Here is a 15,000-nt window from a genome sequence, read left to right as displayed (position 1 = left end):
CTTTGCTCCTACAATTAATCTTGCAAGACTAGCATACCTCAGAGGTACGCGCGCTGCGCATATGTTACTTCTTCATCCGCCGGAACTGCTACAGTGTATGACAGTCAGTGTAAGTGAGAGAAAAGTGTTTATTACATTTGAAACGTGGATATTGTTCTCACAAAAAAACACATGGATTCGCTACAGGGGCCCTTTCTTCATCCCCGGAGCCGTCTGTGGCATGTTATATAATGAATGCACAAGCTTTATTTGAAGACTTGTGGACTGTTCAACTGCAACACCAGCTGACTGCAATATTAGAGCTTGGAATAGTCAGGACAATTTTTAATATAACTCCGACTGGATTCGTTTGAAAGAACAAGGTCATATACACCTAAGATGCTTCAAGGGTAATTAAAACACAGTCTAATTTTCATTTTTGGGCGAACTAACACTTTAAAGCCTCACTGAAACCTTACAAAGTAAAACTTTGTGTAGGTGGTGGCAGTATCTTTGCTTATTCGACTCTATCTCAAAGATTTTCATGCATAAACAAATGCACCGTCATCCACCACTTTACCATATGTTCCTTAGTCAATCATCTTTTATTAAACACTTCTGTGCTTCCCACCTAAACCCCAAATGTTCAATCTGTATGCAAGCATCTGCTGTTTTAATACCGTCACCTCATTTCACAGTTTCATTCCTTCCAGAGCTTTACCCAAGCTTGGTTAATACCACTTGGAGGAGACTCAGATGAGAGCTATCTTGCTGACCTTCCTCCAAAAGCTGCAAGGACATGATTGAAAACCACTTATGATGGGCCTCACTTGTATTTCTCTATCTCTGCCTGTCATAGACAACCATACAAGTACGGACTATCACAGGAATCGCATTAGCAGAAGCCGGGGTGCTGAAAAGGGATCTCCTGTTTCTTTAAGATGGCCAAAAACACTTGTGGCTAGACTGACAGCCGCCACTGCGATTATACATTGCTCTCAGGCTTTGAGGAATGGCCTTGGGTGTCCATGCATACCAAGCTGAAGGGCCGTTCTTCAGATATGCACTTCTGATGCCAATGTCCCAGATGTCAGTTGCTCTTCTAGGTGGTGAAAGAAATCTCAACCTTATCCAATAGAAGCGCTCTAATTTCCCAGGGGACAGTTTCCGGGTAGAATGCAGCTGAAGAAGCTTGTTTGAGTCCAGCTAAAAGAGAAGACCTGACCAGAGTTTCACACAGATCACGAACTGAGTCAAAGATCCTTCATGTGCACTAATTAGAGGCTGAATTCATTAATGAGGAGACTTGAATAAATTATGAAATTATGAGGTTGGCAGCAGCTCTCTTGTGGTCAGTGACCTAATGCCCTCGCTGAATTCCCAGAAATTATTTCTCCAGAACAATGTCGCTCTGTGAAGCCTAAAGGTTATAGATAGATAGTTATTGATAGCTTCAGTACTTAATATGTATAAGATCTACATTACCATCCAATGGTTTAGTTAGTTTAAATAAGAATGTATGGTATGTGGTGTACTTTAAAAGGATAGTTCATCAAAATGTTGTTCCAAACCCGTAAGACCTTGATTAATCTTCAGAACACAAATTAAGATATTTTTGATGTAATCCGAGAGCTTTTTGACCCTGTATAGACAACAACACAACTACCATGTTCAAGGCCAATAAAGGTAGCAAGGACATCATTAAAATAGTCCATTGTGACATCACAGGTTCAACCATAATTTTATGATGCTGCAAAATTCATTTTTGTGCGCAAAGAACACAAAAATAAAGACTTTATTTAAAGATTTCTTCTCTTCTGGAGCTGTCTTCTCTGTACGCTCACGAGAGTACCATGACGCTCTCATGAACGCGTGTCAAAGACTGGCACAGAAGAGAAGAAATTGTTGAATAAGTTGTAATTTTAGTTTTCATTGTGCACAAAAAGTATTCTTGTAGCTTCATAACTACAGTTGCACCACTGATGTCACATGGACTATTTTAACGATGTCCTTACTACCTTTCGGGACCTTAAACATGGTAGTAACCTCGCTGACTATGCAGGGTCAGAAAGCTCTCGGATTTCATCAAAAATATCTTGATTTGTCTTGTGAAAATAAACCAAGGTCTTACGGGTTTGAAGCAATGTGGATGAATATTTAATGACAGAATGTTCATTTTGGGGTGAGCTATCTCTTTAACCTCACAGGCTAAGGAAGGGGAATTACTTCAGAAAACCCGTGATGAACTGAAGTATCATTATTTTTATTCTGAACCATTTTGCCTGAATATGAAGCACAGACATTATTCTTTACTCTTTACTGGTTCAGCAGGTGCTCTATGTTCATTGTGTGTCTCTGTCTCGGATGGTAATTAAGACTGACCTACCTGTTCAGTGATGTATGAATCCTGGAGCTACAGGTGTATGTATTGCCCAGCGAGAGGATGGCGACGCCGGCCTTAATTACCCAAGTGTGCGTCGTACCAAGACTAAGCTTGTGCTTCTTGTGCCTTTTTTTAGGAAACCTGACAGCATGAAGCAGAAAAATGCCTTCCCTCCTAATTTTATCCACTCTCTGGACTCCACTCACATGATGCTGACATCACTGCATTGTTACAGGTGCTGAGCAGACTGTTTTTTACATCCCACACTCAAACGGGCTTTTAACACTGGGTTATGTGTTTAGACTCAACAACAAACCACCAATCATATATTTAAGAGTTTACCTCATTAAATATTCATAAGGTTTGTACAGTCACAGTTTCTCATGACCTGTATTTTGTTTCAAAGTTACAATTGTAATGTTTGTCAACATAAATGGAGCAATTAAGGTAATTTTCTTCTTTAGTCCACGTTATATCTCATAAACATGCAAATAAGCACATTAACCAGGATATCAAGATTTGAAGAATGTGAAACAGAAAAACAAGAGTTTGTTTATCCAGGATTAAGAATAGAAACAACTGAAACTACTTTCTTATGACATATATGATACAAAATATATTTTGTTTTACATGTTTGTTTAATATGCAGATCTGAGTTTAATGTTTTTTTAATACTTTTTGTGACCTAAAATGATTAGTAGACCAGGGCCCATATTCACAAAATATTTTATCTTACCACTAAGAGTTCTCCTTAATAGCAGTTAAAAAAACTATTCACAAACCTGCTGTGACCAACTTTTACTAAAGAATAGACAGAAGTTTTAAGCTAAGAATAAGGCCACGGTTGACCTCGTTGCTATGGATGCATACTTATTAACTATGCACACAGTGATTGGCTGATAGTCTCTGACAGAGATTTGTTCATGGAAATATTGTAGCGATAATCCATATTCAAATGAAGGTTTAAAAATAAAAATGTTTATTGCCACATTCAAATAAAGATTTTAAAAGGCAGTATAAGTGATGCTAATTAAACAATTATATATTCAGCTTTTTGTCAGCCTCTTACATGTATGTTTCTCAAAAACAGTTAGTGGATATGCAAATATGCAAACAGCATTTTAATTAACAGAGAAGAATAATCATGGCTAAGACATGCAAACGTAAAAAAAAAAAAAAAACTGGACACGAGCGGCTTTTAGTCTTTGCCCAACTGTTACATGAAAACAAGGATATAATCAAAGGACTATTTGAATTTTGGGTAACCTCCAAAACAAATGGTCATACCTTTTAAAAAGGTTGTTATCATCAAATATTTTTTAAAAAAATGTTACGTTCAGAGACAGAATGCCGGCAACAGACACTTTAGGAGTAGTTTGTGGTTCGGTCTTAGTGATTTAGGAGTCCTCTTAATTTCTTAGTTTTAGAGCTAAAAGGCTTTGTGAAATAATCTTAGAGTCTTAAATTTAGGATTGACTCCCATCATTTTTAAGATTTTCTCCTAAATCTGCGAGTTATGAGCTACTTTAAGTCCAAAGATGTTTTGTGAATTTGGGCCCAGAAATATACAGTATGTATAATGAATGATAATATAATATAATATAATATAATATAATATAATATAATATAATATAATGCTTTTATATTTGAAGACGATGATAATACTCATGCATATAAACATTTTATTATTATTGATTATTGATTACTATTAGTAATACAAATGAAAATTGTATTTTAATAAAAAATATTTTAGTATAAAATAACAATTATTTGTAATGTGTATATATTTAATAATAATACATCTTATAAAATATATAAATTATATTAACAAGTCATTATTATTAATACCAACAATGATAGTATTAATATTGTATAATAGTAAGATATGCATTATTATTAATAATAATAATAATAATAATCACACTTCAACAATAGCATATTATAGCATAATATTGATAACAATAAATTATCCCAGGTATTTAATAACAACTAATACATAATACAGTAAAATAAACTAATACATTACTAATACATAAATATGTAATAATACATTTTATAATATATAAATTATATTAACAATATTATTCATTATTTTTGTTGTTATTTGTTGTTGTTATTTATTTTTATTAATTTTTTTATGTGGTATGTACATTTTCCTGTTTTCTTCAATCTTGCAGGGCTGGTCTGACGTTTGTGTCCGTCCATGACTGTTATTGGACCCATGCTGTGACGGTGGACATCATGAACAGGGTGTGTAAGGAACAAAGTGTTCACTGCCGAATATATTTCAACGGTATTCTTTCAGCAGGAATGACTAAGCGGCCCAGCCATGTCAGCTTAACGGCCAGATGTTTGCATGCTGAGTTCACCATATGTCCAATAACCAACCCTGTCAGCATGGGTTATTTTGGTATTGAATGGCCACACCGCTCATCATCTCAACTGAAGCATTTTTTGGAAAGCTGCCATTAACTAGACTTATCTTCAAATACAAAAAACCTTATTTACTTTAGCATTTCATTTAATTTACCTGATCTGTTTTAGAACTATTTTTTCTTTTGGTTTGATAATCATTTCCCCAAAAATGAAAGTTATGTCATCATTCCCTCACCATCATGTTGTTTCACCGGCTTTACTTAACAGTCACCTTCATTAGATAAGCTTAACCTCCATGTGACACTTGCGATGAACTTCTGAAGCGTAATAACTCCAGCAATTCTTTCAAACCATATTCAGCTGTCTGAATTGAGACTCTTCTTGGACTTTTATCTTTTCCCATCCTTCTCTCCTTCTGTGAGTGGACTATTGTCTGCGAGTCTTTCCCTGACATGCTTTGTGACCACAGATTCCTCTTAAAATGGGAAAGTTCAAATAGAAGAGAGGTGAAACGTCTGAGGGAAAGGGGAAGCGAGAGGGAGATAGCATTGAAGTCGGCGCATTAATGTGCATAATGATTGAATGAGTGCTCTTTGTCGCTCCTCAGGTGTGTCGTGAGCAGTTTGTGGCTCTGCACAGTCAGCCCATTCTAGACGAGCTGTCGGGGTTTCTTCTAAAGAAGTATTGCAGCAGGCCACCGTAAGTCCCATTGCAGTTTTTAACGTCTAAATGGTATTTAACTATTATGGTAAGTAGTTAGATACTCAACTGCTAGCTACTAGGGATGTACTCAAGGAAAAATTATACACTCTAAAAAATAATATAAAAAAATAGGTTGTAATTGTTTGTAAATATCAAATAATGAGAGATAAAAAAATAATTTTCATGTTAAGGCCGATAACCGATAAATGACCGATATTATGCTACTTTCTTTAAAAAAGAAAGAAAGAAAATTAACACCTAAAAAGAAAATAAAGAAGCCAATAAGGTCATTAACTGATAAATGGCTGATATTATAAATCTATGGTATTTTCTTTTTAATAAACACCAATAATTGCTGTATCTTTCTGTTTATGGCCAATAACTGATACATAGCCGATATTACAAATCTATAGTGCTTAAAGAAAATTCATACACACTTAAACAGTGTGTATAAATACTTTGTGGTTCGAATTAAATATCAAATATTGGCAGAAAAAAAAATAATTTCAACATTAATGCAGATAACTCATAAATAAATGCTTGGATCCTAAAAGTTAATTTGTAATAGACAGAAACCATTAAATATCCAATATGGACTGAAAAATATTCAATATCAGGTCATACTGATACATTTTAAAATATATATTATTTAACCACTTAAATGCTATCTAAATGAGTACAGATATAAAAAATTTGGCCATATACCAATAATTACAGTATCTTCCTGTTTATGGCCAATAAATGATACATAGCCGATATTACAAATATATAGTGCTTAATGAAAATTCATACACACTTTAACAGTGTGTATAAATACTTTGTGGCTAGAATTAAATATCAAATATTGGTCTAAATATTTTCCCTTTAAATTTGTCCAAATTAAGGCTTTAGCAATGCATACCAAATTACTGATCAAAAATTAATTTTTGCTATATTTATGGTAGGAAATTTACAAGATATCTTCATTGAACAAGATCTGTACTTAATATCCTAATGATTTTTGGCATAAAAGCAAAAGCTATACAGTGTATTTTTGGCTATTAATGCAAATATACCCAAGAGACTTAAGACTGGTTTTGGGGTCCAGGGTCAATCTATTCTGCTTTCAGTAAAAAGGGATTAAAATAGTACATTAAATAAAAAAAATTTATGCTACAACTGAATTAAATAATTAAATGTCTAATTTTGGCCAATGAATATTTAAATTCGGCCTACAGATAAACCTGAATATTTATTTTTCCACTGTCACAGGGTTATATCCAAACCAAAGAAGTTTGAAGAGCACTATAAGATGACACAGCTTTTGGCTAGTGTTCCTCAAACAGGTGAGTTAAACCCTGAGCACTGCAGCCGTCACTTTCGGACACACAGGCGGGCTTCTCGACCTCATTCGATCGACAGCTTGTCAGGTTTAAGGCAGCTTTTTACCGTTGCGTAACGTCGCACCATCTCGCCGAACCGCACATGTGATTTTATGTTCATCAGCGAGATAGATTTCATTAAACTGATGACAGTTAATTCTGTCAACTGGTTAATCTGTTTACGTAACACGAGCCGGAAGGAAAAGCCCTAGACAACATGAGCACATTTACAGCAGAATCACACACATCTGGCACATCAAATCGCTAATTCATCAGGGACAATACTGAGGGGGTGCTTTTACAACATGTTTAAAAAACTCAGCGTCAATAAAAACAAGCAATAAGATGGTTCATACGCCATATAACAGTGATACATTCACTGATTTTATTTCTGTAATATTATTTATATAGTTTTGAAAAGCGTGCCACTAGAGTCAGGCTCTGTATTCTTCCAGGACTCCTCCTTATTTTCACTAATGAAATTGTCTGCCTGAGGAGTGTGTGTCCATCCATGTGTGTCCCATAGGCCTGAGCTCCTCTGCTCTGTTCTTCATAACAAATAGACATCTTGTGCGCAAGCAAGCAGACCACCCTCTAATGTTTGCATGAGTCAGTCGCTGCTAAACTGCCTAAGTGTTTTATCTACATTAATACCTCCTGTGGGATTCCTTTCATGTTTTCTAGAACAAATTAAATTGATTAGAGTTGAATGGATTGATTACGTAGAGTGGCGTGGTATTTTTTTATATGTCTAAAAAATTTATTTTTCATTGATTTTGGGTTCTACATTTGTTTAAAATTAATTACAGTTGTTTAATGTGCACAGCAGCACTTTTTGGTGATTTTCATGAAAGCCTGTCAAAAAATGTCTGGGTCATATTTTGTTTTATTTTAAGAAACGGAAATCTATTATTTTGCAAGAAAATTACACTTTTTTTCATTGAATTTTGGCAATTTCATGACAGCTACTTTTGAAAATAATTGTCAGTTTTTAAAACTAATAATAAAACATTTCAGCAAAATATCAGCTTTGACATTACAGGAATAAATTACTTTAATTACCTTTAGTTAAAAAAGGGAAATAATTAAACACTATAAACTATAAGGGCAATATCCAATAAATGATTGATATTATAAAACTATTCTGGTTTTATTAAAAAAGGACAAGTATAGTACAGTAAGGGTGTGTTCACACTTTTCGTGTTTGGTTCGATTAAAAGTGTGAATGCTGCCATCAGAACCCTGATGCACACCAAACAAGCCGACCGAGACCACTAAAAAGATAAGTCTCCGTTTGCTTACAAACGAACTAGTGCTGTCAAATGCTTAATCACGTCAAAATTAAAAGTTTTTGTTTATATGTATACTGTCTATTTATTAAATTATTTTATATATATATATATATATATATATATATATATATATATATATATATATATATATATATATATAATATATAATATATATATAATATATTTAATATAGAAACATGACAAAGTTTGTTTAATTTGCCTAATAATTAAACATAATTCTGACAGCACTAAAACGAAATGTGAATGCAACACCAACCAAATACTTTTAAACAAACCAAAACCAGTGAGTAATGACAAGATGTGACGCTATGCTACATGATTTGATGATGCAAAATGAGCGTGTATCCAAAACAAAATGAACAGTGAGCAGATAAACAAGGAGATAAAGACTTTTATGAGCTCTTCGTGAGTTCCCATATGATGAGATACTCACGTTTTGCACAAAAATAATATGCAGTGCAACTGTTTTCAAAACTGCTAAAAAAAATTAAAAAATCAGCTTTGCCACCCAAGGAATAAATTGCATTTCGAAATATATTTATGTAGAAAACTGTCATTTTAAACTAAAATAATATTTCACAATAGTTCTGTTTTTCCTGTATTTTGCTCAAATAAATTCAGCCTTGATGAGCATAAGAGACTTAATCTATATAGACTTAACATCAAAGCTATATAATTACAAAATAAATTGTACTCCAGTCTGGCTCTTGTGGTTTAAATGACTAAATGAGTGCTAAAATCAACTGTTCTGTTCATTGTTACTGTACATATTCCATCCTTAAAGAGCATAATTATGTATTTTCTCTCTCGTAGGTGATTTTGACCTGGAGAAGGTGAAAGAATCGGTGTATTTCTTTAGCTGAGGAGCGTATCATGAGCTGACTGACAGCTTTCATCCGGAGGCTGAGAGCCCTCCACAGACCTCATCAAAACAGATTGCTGCTTTTTACTACATCGAAAAGTGTGCGTGACTGAGACTAGATTGATTGATCTGGTAGATAAGTGAGTGTGCGTGAGCAAGTTTGTGTGTGTGTGTCTGTCTGTCTTGTCATATTATCATAAAGACATCACTTAAAGCACTGAAGCAGAGTTCTTGTGGAGGGGAACAGGAGTCGCCCCTGTCTCCTCTCGGTATGGAGTGAGAACGCGCTCTCGGCAGGGCTCTGATCCGCTCCTTTACTTCTGAGTGCTAACACGGAGCTGATTAACCACATGATTCTGGCTCTCATCGATTTCAAGGCAGCCCCGTCTGAAAGGCCCTCTCTGACATTTCCACTTGGACATGATTTACTCCCAGCATCCCCCCACAGCTGGCGGCTCTCACATTTCACAGCCAGCAAAGAAACGCGAGGATATTTATGATAATAGAGCACCTTTAGGAGTATTTGGGGAAAACTGTAGATGACGTGTGACCCTGTGCCATCCTTTTTTTTTAAGGACTCGAGAGCACTGTGTTATATGATCAGAGGCGTTTTGATCTGTTGGGTGCTTGTCGGAGAATGTACACATGGCATTCGGCAAGAAATAAAGTCAATATTTTTGCACTCTGGGTCGGCGAAAGGTTAATTGTTATTGAAAGTTTTAAGACCCAATACCTTGCTTCAGCAGCTTGCTTTCTGTTTTCTGGATTTTGAAAGCGTTTTATTACAAAAGGCAATTCGAAACAAAACCAATCCAATGCAGGGCTACACTTGATTACACGAGAATTGACGTCAACGGACCAGCTCATTTCCTGCCATCTCCAACAACCTCTGCGTGGGACGTTATCCTTACAATGATAATAGCTTGTGGGCTTAAAGCTGTGTGCCGCCACATAATGTTTTTAGACACTTAACGGCCAATGTTTCCTCAGTTTAGAGGTGAAAGAAATTCAATTTACCTGAGTCGAGTTTGCAGTGCGGGCAGATAAACACATTTTTGAACAGCAGTCACCAGTGTAATGTGATTCAGAAACAAGTGACTCTTATGAAGTAAATCTTTAAAATAAAACAAGAGCTAGGTTTCCATGTTACCAAACACCCTGTTGTAATACGCATTTTGAAGTACCGCATGACGAGTGATTGCATTTTGGTTGAGAATGAAAATCATGTTGACGTCAGTTATTGAGTAAAAATCCCTAAAATGAAATTAAATCCTTAGTGGAATGAATCACTAGCAGTGCTGAATCATCTAATTTTTGATTCACTGAACCACAAATCATTTCTTGCTTTTGTTGAAATGAAGCAAGAAATGTTTTGTGTACTTAACCGAGTTGAGTTCGACTCTGAACTGATTCCTTTAATGAATCACTCAAAGAGAATTTAGAAGTTTTAATTTACTGCTAATCAGAGTTGAATTTGCATTGGAATTCAGATAAACGTCTTTCTAAAGCACACTTTCCCGTGTGAAATGATTCACAAACTAGTGACTCATCTGAACTGATTCTGTTGATGAATTACTCTTTTAAACAGAATACTTAGCTGAATCATTTAAATCACTGAACCACAAGTCATTTCTTTCAGCCAGAGATTCTCGTCATTATGCAGATTTCACTGCAAAAGAATCAAGATTGCTCTCGAATCTAGTGATTGGATGAAACTCCACTTAATCATTCATAAGATGGCTCAAACTCTCTAGAAGCTGTCTGAGAAGTCACTTAAAGCAATGACCTACAAGAGGAAAACGTCATTTTCTTAAAGACGCAGCACTTTTATAATCATGTAATCACTTTGCTAAACCATCATTGTGGACTACTGCATATATAAATTGATGTATGAATGCATAACAGCCTACAATTTTATGCAACAGATGTTTCAATCAGTTGGAAGAACCATGTTTGAACCCATTTTAATGAAGTAAACTTTATATTTCTGTTGACACTTTTTTTTTAATGCTTGCTACCATTCCCAACAGCATACTACAATAAAATCAAAGCTTTTTCCTTCATTAGGTACCTGTAATAGGGCTACATTAGACAAATTTCCCTTGTAGGACACGCATGGATGGATATGAGATGAGCAGATACCTTTTAGCCCAATGACTGAAGTGGCCATCTCAGAAGTTATGACTAAAACAGAGATAAAAGCTTAGCTCATTTAGCTGAATTCATTATTATTTCCCAGTTGATGTGGTTACTTCTTCTGCTCCTTATGTCCCAAACATTACTAATGGAACTAAAAGATGACTGCATGCCCCAAAAAAAAAGTAATGCACTTCAGAATTGTGGGTTTTGTGTTTGGTCTTGGAATTTAAAACAAGGTTTCACCATGTCACATGTTTCTGACCTGATATAATGAAGTCAATTAAGCAGTAAGTAAATTTCACCCTGGCCCATCATTATACATCTTTATTTCGTGCAAAGCTTCAAAACAACCCCAGGCTCTTGTAACATCCTTATTAATAGAACACTGTTTAAGTAGCTTGACCACAAGATGTTTTGAATGTTTATTCAAACAAAACTGCAGAATTGCTGCTAAAAACATGGCTCTTCAGTCAATATAGTCCTGAAAAAATAACCAGAGATGGTATGGTTAAATGAAATGGATGCGGTGTTTTAAAAGTTAACATGCCCTCCAGACAAACGTTTCATAATAATAATAAAAAATCTCCTCTACCATAATGCATAGTATAACTTGGTGGTACTTTGTGGAACATGTGTTTTCTTAATGATAACTCCAACTAAGACAAAATATTTTCTCATGGACACACTGTAAACATTATTGCTAGAATTATTACTTAGAATTTGGCAAAAAAAAGTAACACTTGGCATATCTTGAATAAAATCAGCATCTGTTTTGGTGCAAAATTAAATTGAGGATAAAATTAAAATAAGCTATAAGGGTTTTTTTTATTTTCTTTTTTTTTATCAGCTTATGGGGCGGCACTGGTTTTGTGCACAGCAAAGTCTGCAGGGATCATTTAAAACTATTTTACAAGGGAAAGACATTATGATTCTATTCAAAGTAATCATAAATGAACTTCACACCCTGCATACGAACAGCCTGATGATATTTTCAACCATCTGCCCATTTTGTTTCTTTGTTAGAAGACATAACCGTTCAATTCAAGCTTTCCTTTGTCTCCAGGATGCCAATAGCAAAAAGGAGAAGCCTATAGTCTCTTTCAAGCTGTGAAATGGTAAGTAACAGCAGAATATAAATAGGTTTTCAAGAATTCAATGACTGAGAAGACATCAGACCTCATTTAGGTAGCCATGGCGAGCAAGTTATTTAGTGCTCCAGACAACAGATAGTGGAGCGACTCGTCGTCGCCTGATGGATCTCGTCACATCTCAGAGGAGGGGGGTAATCGCCGTCAATGTACACACTTGCTTAACCTCACTAGCTTTCTAAAATGTCCAGTCCCCCTCAACTGCTTAGGCTTTAAGAATTAAGTCATATTCTTGTGCATTATTTGTGAGGGAGGACGATTTTCACAAACAGGACAAAGCCACAATCTTTAAAATAAATAGTTAATTAATTATGAACCTGACCTTTGAGAACAAAGCTACTTAAGTCCTTTGTAATTAAGACTTAAGTGCATTTGAATGCACCAGATAAGGGCAAATGAGTTTCCCTGTCGTCAAACTTTATACTTCAGCAGCATAATCAGCTTGAAATTTATGTGGTATTCACTTCCATGAACCTTAATTAGGAAACTATTGGTTCATTTAATCATTCCAACGCTAAGTCAAGAGAAAAATGCTCTGTTGTGGGACAGCTAAGAAAAACACGTATGGTCACACACACACACACAGTATGTTTAGTCAAAATCAAGGCAATGAAATTGTATTTGTTTTTATCCTTTCATTTCATTTGACAAACCTTTACATATCATCTCATGTTAACATTTTCCATGGGCCCAACTTTGGTCTGTAGGAATAAGACAAGCACATGGACAGCAGTTCCAGTAAGAATACATCCTGTTTCGAAACCAATTTGGGACTCTCGAGCCGTTGAATACATTTTTTCTACATCAATTCTAATATAGTGCATTATAGGTTAAATATCTATTGTCTAGCCGGTTCATGTTAAGAAGAGGGAGTAAGCTCCTACTTTCTGATCAGAAGCAAACTGCTAAGTACCGGTATTCAGACACACATCAGTTTGCATCGTTTGAACTACAGTATATAAAAGGGAGTGGTACATTTGTAATCTTTGTGAACAGCTACAATAAAGAAAAGCATGTCAAAGAGGCAAATTGTGAGGGAGGAAGCTACATTGATGTTTATATCATAGGTAAAATGGAAATGTTCCAATTGTGGTAAGAATGGACATGTTGATTTTATACTATTAAGTCTCTAGGGTCTGTTTGCCCTTGTGACCAGTCACACCACATACATTCTGAGAGTAAATTTTAAAGTTCTGACAGGGGGTCGGGAATAGTACTTGGTGAAGGAGAGTCCAAACATTCCTGGCCCAGACAGAGACCGCCAACTCTATCGTGGTCACAAATTTGACGATAATCTAGATCTGATGTGTTGTGGCTCAGTTTCTGGGAGACTGGTTATTGAATCCTTCTTGGGCAGTCCTGAATCCAAGATGGTTCTCATCTGAGGGAGGGACGCAGGAGGAAATGCACCTACAGACATTTGATGGGGTAGTGCCATTCTTGGTGGGATACTTCCTCTAAGACCAGCAGGGCCCGGGAGGTTCAGAGGGGGACCGATGGAAGTGGAGGAGACTCTGGTGGACTGTGGAGGGCTTGGGGCAACTGGCTGGACCATGTCATGGGGTAAGGATGGCTGGGAGGCGGACAGCGCTCGGGCGTCCTGGCTTAGAGTGCTCCTGGGGACCAGAGGTCGATGTGTGGGACTGGGGACGTGTTGCTGTACAAGGGATAACTGGGAGCCTGAGGGTGCACCTGGGGGGCTAGAACCATAATGGAATGTTCGTCCAGCAGTTACCAGAGGGCTGTGGACAGGTGTGCTTGCAAGGGCAGAGGCGAGGGCTAAGGTGGAGTACTGGGAGCCTGGGGGTGTCTGGCTCTGGACCACCTGAAAGCGCCGAACCATGCGGGGAGACTGGACCGCCCCAGCACCCACTAGAGGGTTGCCCATCTGGGGACAGAAGCTCATGGCAACAGCCTGCTGAAGGCTAGCAATAGCAGAACTTGTAGAGGGTTGACTAGAAGGTGTAAATATGTTCCCTTGAGTTGAAGGAGTCATGGACATGGCCCTGGGCCTTTGCATGTCCCCTTGTTTAACCAGTTTAACCATTTCCCGATCGTACTTCACAATCTCCTGGATCATCTCATTCTCACGGTTGTTGAAGACGCCAGAGTTAAGATCATGTTGTACTTTGTGCATCAGGATGGAGTTCTTCTTGCCTGAAATGTACAGATTACGGTCAGTTATTGCTTTGTCTGTGCACCTTAGAGCCAGCCTTGAAGACAAATATCTGTTAACTAGGTAGGAATACTACCAACAACCTAAATGTTTAATACTTATTACAGTGAACCCATTACAATCTACTCCAATGTTCTCAATTCCAGTCCTCACGTACCACTGCTCTGCATATTTTTCATGTCTCTCTTATTTAGCACACCTGATTCAGATAATCAGTTTGTTAGAAGTGAGCGCCATGCATGAACTGTGTTCGAATTGACAGGGTCCCTACACAATGTTCTTTGCACCCTACTACCTGAACACAGGAAATACATGAGAACTGTAAAGTGTGACATAATATACCTATGGAAATAAATACAATTTAAATTCATGCCTCGCACACTTTAATGCTCTCTGAATGGAACATAAATGCTCCCTTCGAACTGGACCCTGTTGAAAAACCAGCATATGCTAGTTAGGTATGTTATGAAGCATGGCTGCAGGTTTGAGCTGGCCATGTGCTGGTCCTAAGCAACTAGCTCCTGCCCAGGACCAGCTCATGACCAGCAGCTATGCTTCAAA

At 36.6% G+C, this 15,000-nt stretch overlaps 2 protein-coding genes across 2 annotated transcripts in view; one reads left to right on the top strand and one right to left on the bottom strand.

Moving 5' to 3' along the window:
• The window catches only part of LOC113075030 (DNA-directed RNA polymerase, mitochondrial-like), a 52,909-nt gene extending 43,247 nt beyond the window's left edge, over nt 1–9,662 (top strand). The window contains exons 16-20 of the mRNA XM_026247745.1: nt 2,499–2,597; nt 4,540–4,612; nt 5,346–5,437; nt 6,692–6,765; nt 8,928–9,662. Of these exons, the coding sequence (XP_026103530.1) occupies nt 2,499–2,597; nt 4,540–4,612; nt 5,346–5,437; nt 6,692–6,765; nt 8,928–8,977 (388 nt within the window). The 3' untranslated portion in view covers nt 8,978–9,662. The remainder of the gene's footprint in view (nt 1–2,498; nt 2,598–4,539; nt 4,613–5,345; nt 5,438–6,691; nt 6,766–8,927) is intronic.
• A 3,211-nt stretch (nt 9,663–12,873) lies between these two features.
• On the bottom strand, nt 12,874–14,853 carry LOC113075029 (potassium/sodium hyperpolarization-activated cyclic nucleotide-gated channel 2-like). The gene has a single exon (XM_026247744.1). The coding sequence runs from the start codon at nt 14,398–14,400 to the stop codon at nt 13,540–13,542; it is 861 nt and encodes a 286-aa protein (XP_026103529.1). The 5' UTR covers nt 14,401–14,853; the 3' UTR covers nt 12,874–13,539.
• Nucleotides 14,854–15,000: the final 147 nt, after the last annotated feature.

The sequence above is a fragment of the Carassius auratus genome, unplaced genomic scaffold (genome assembly GCF_003368295.1).
Source record: "Carassius auratus strain Wakin unplaced genomic scaffold, ASM336829v1 scaf_tig00016288, whole genome shotgun sequence".
Taxonomy (NCBI): domain Eukaryota; kingdom Metazoa; phylum Chordata; class Actinopteri; order Cypriniformes; family Cyprinidae; genus Carassius; species Carassius auratus.
Note: the sequence above shows the minus strand (reverse complement) of the source record. Positions and strands in the feature narration are given on the sequence as shown.

Excerpts from the sequence above, each read along its gene's own strand:
- LOC113075029 (XM_026247744.1), bottom strand. The coding sequence starts at position 14,400 with ATGCACAAAGTACAACATGATCTTAACTCTGGCGTCTTCAACAACCGT.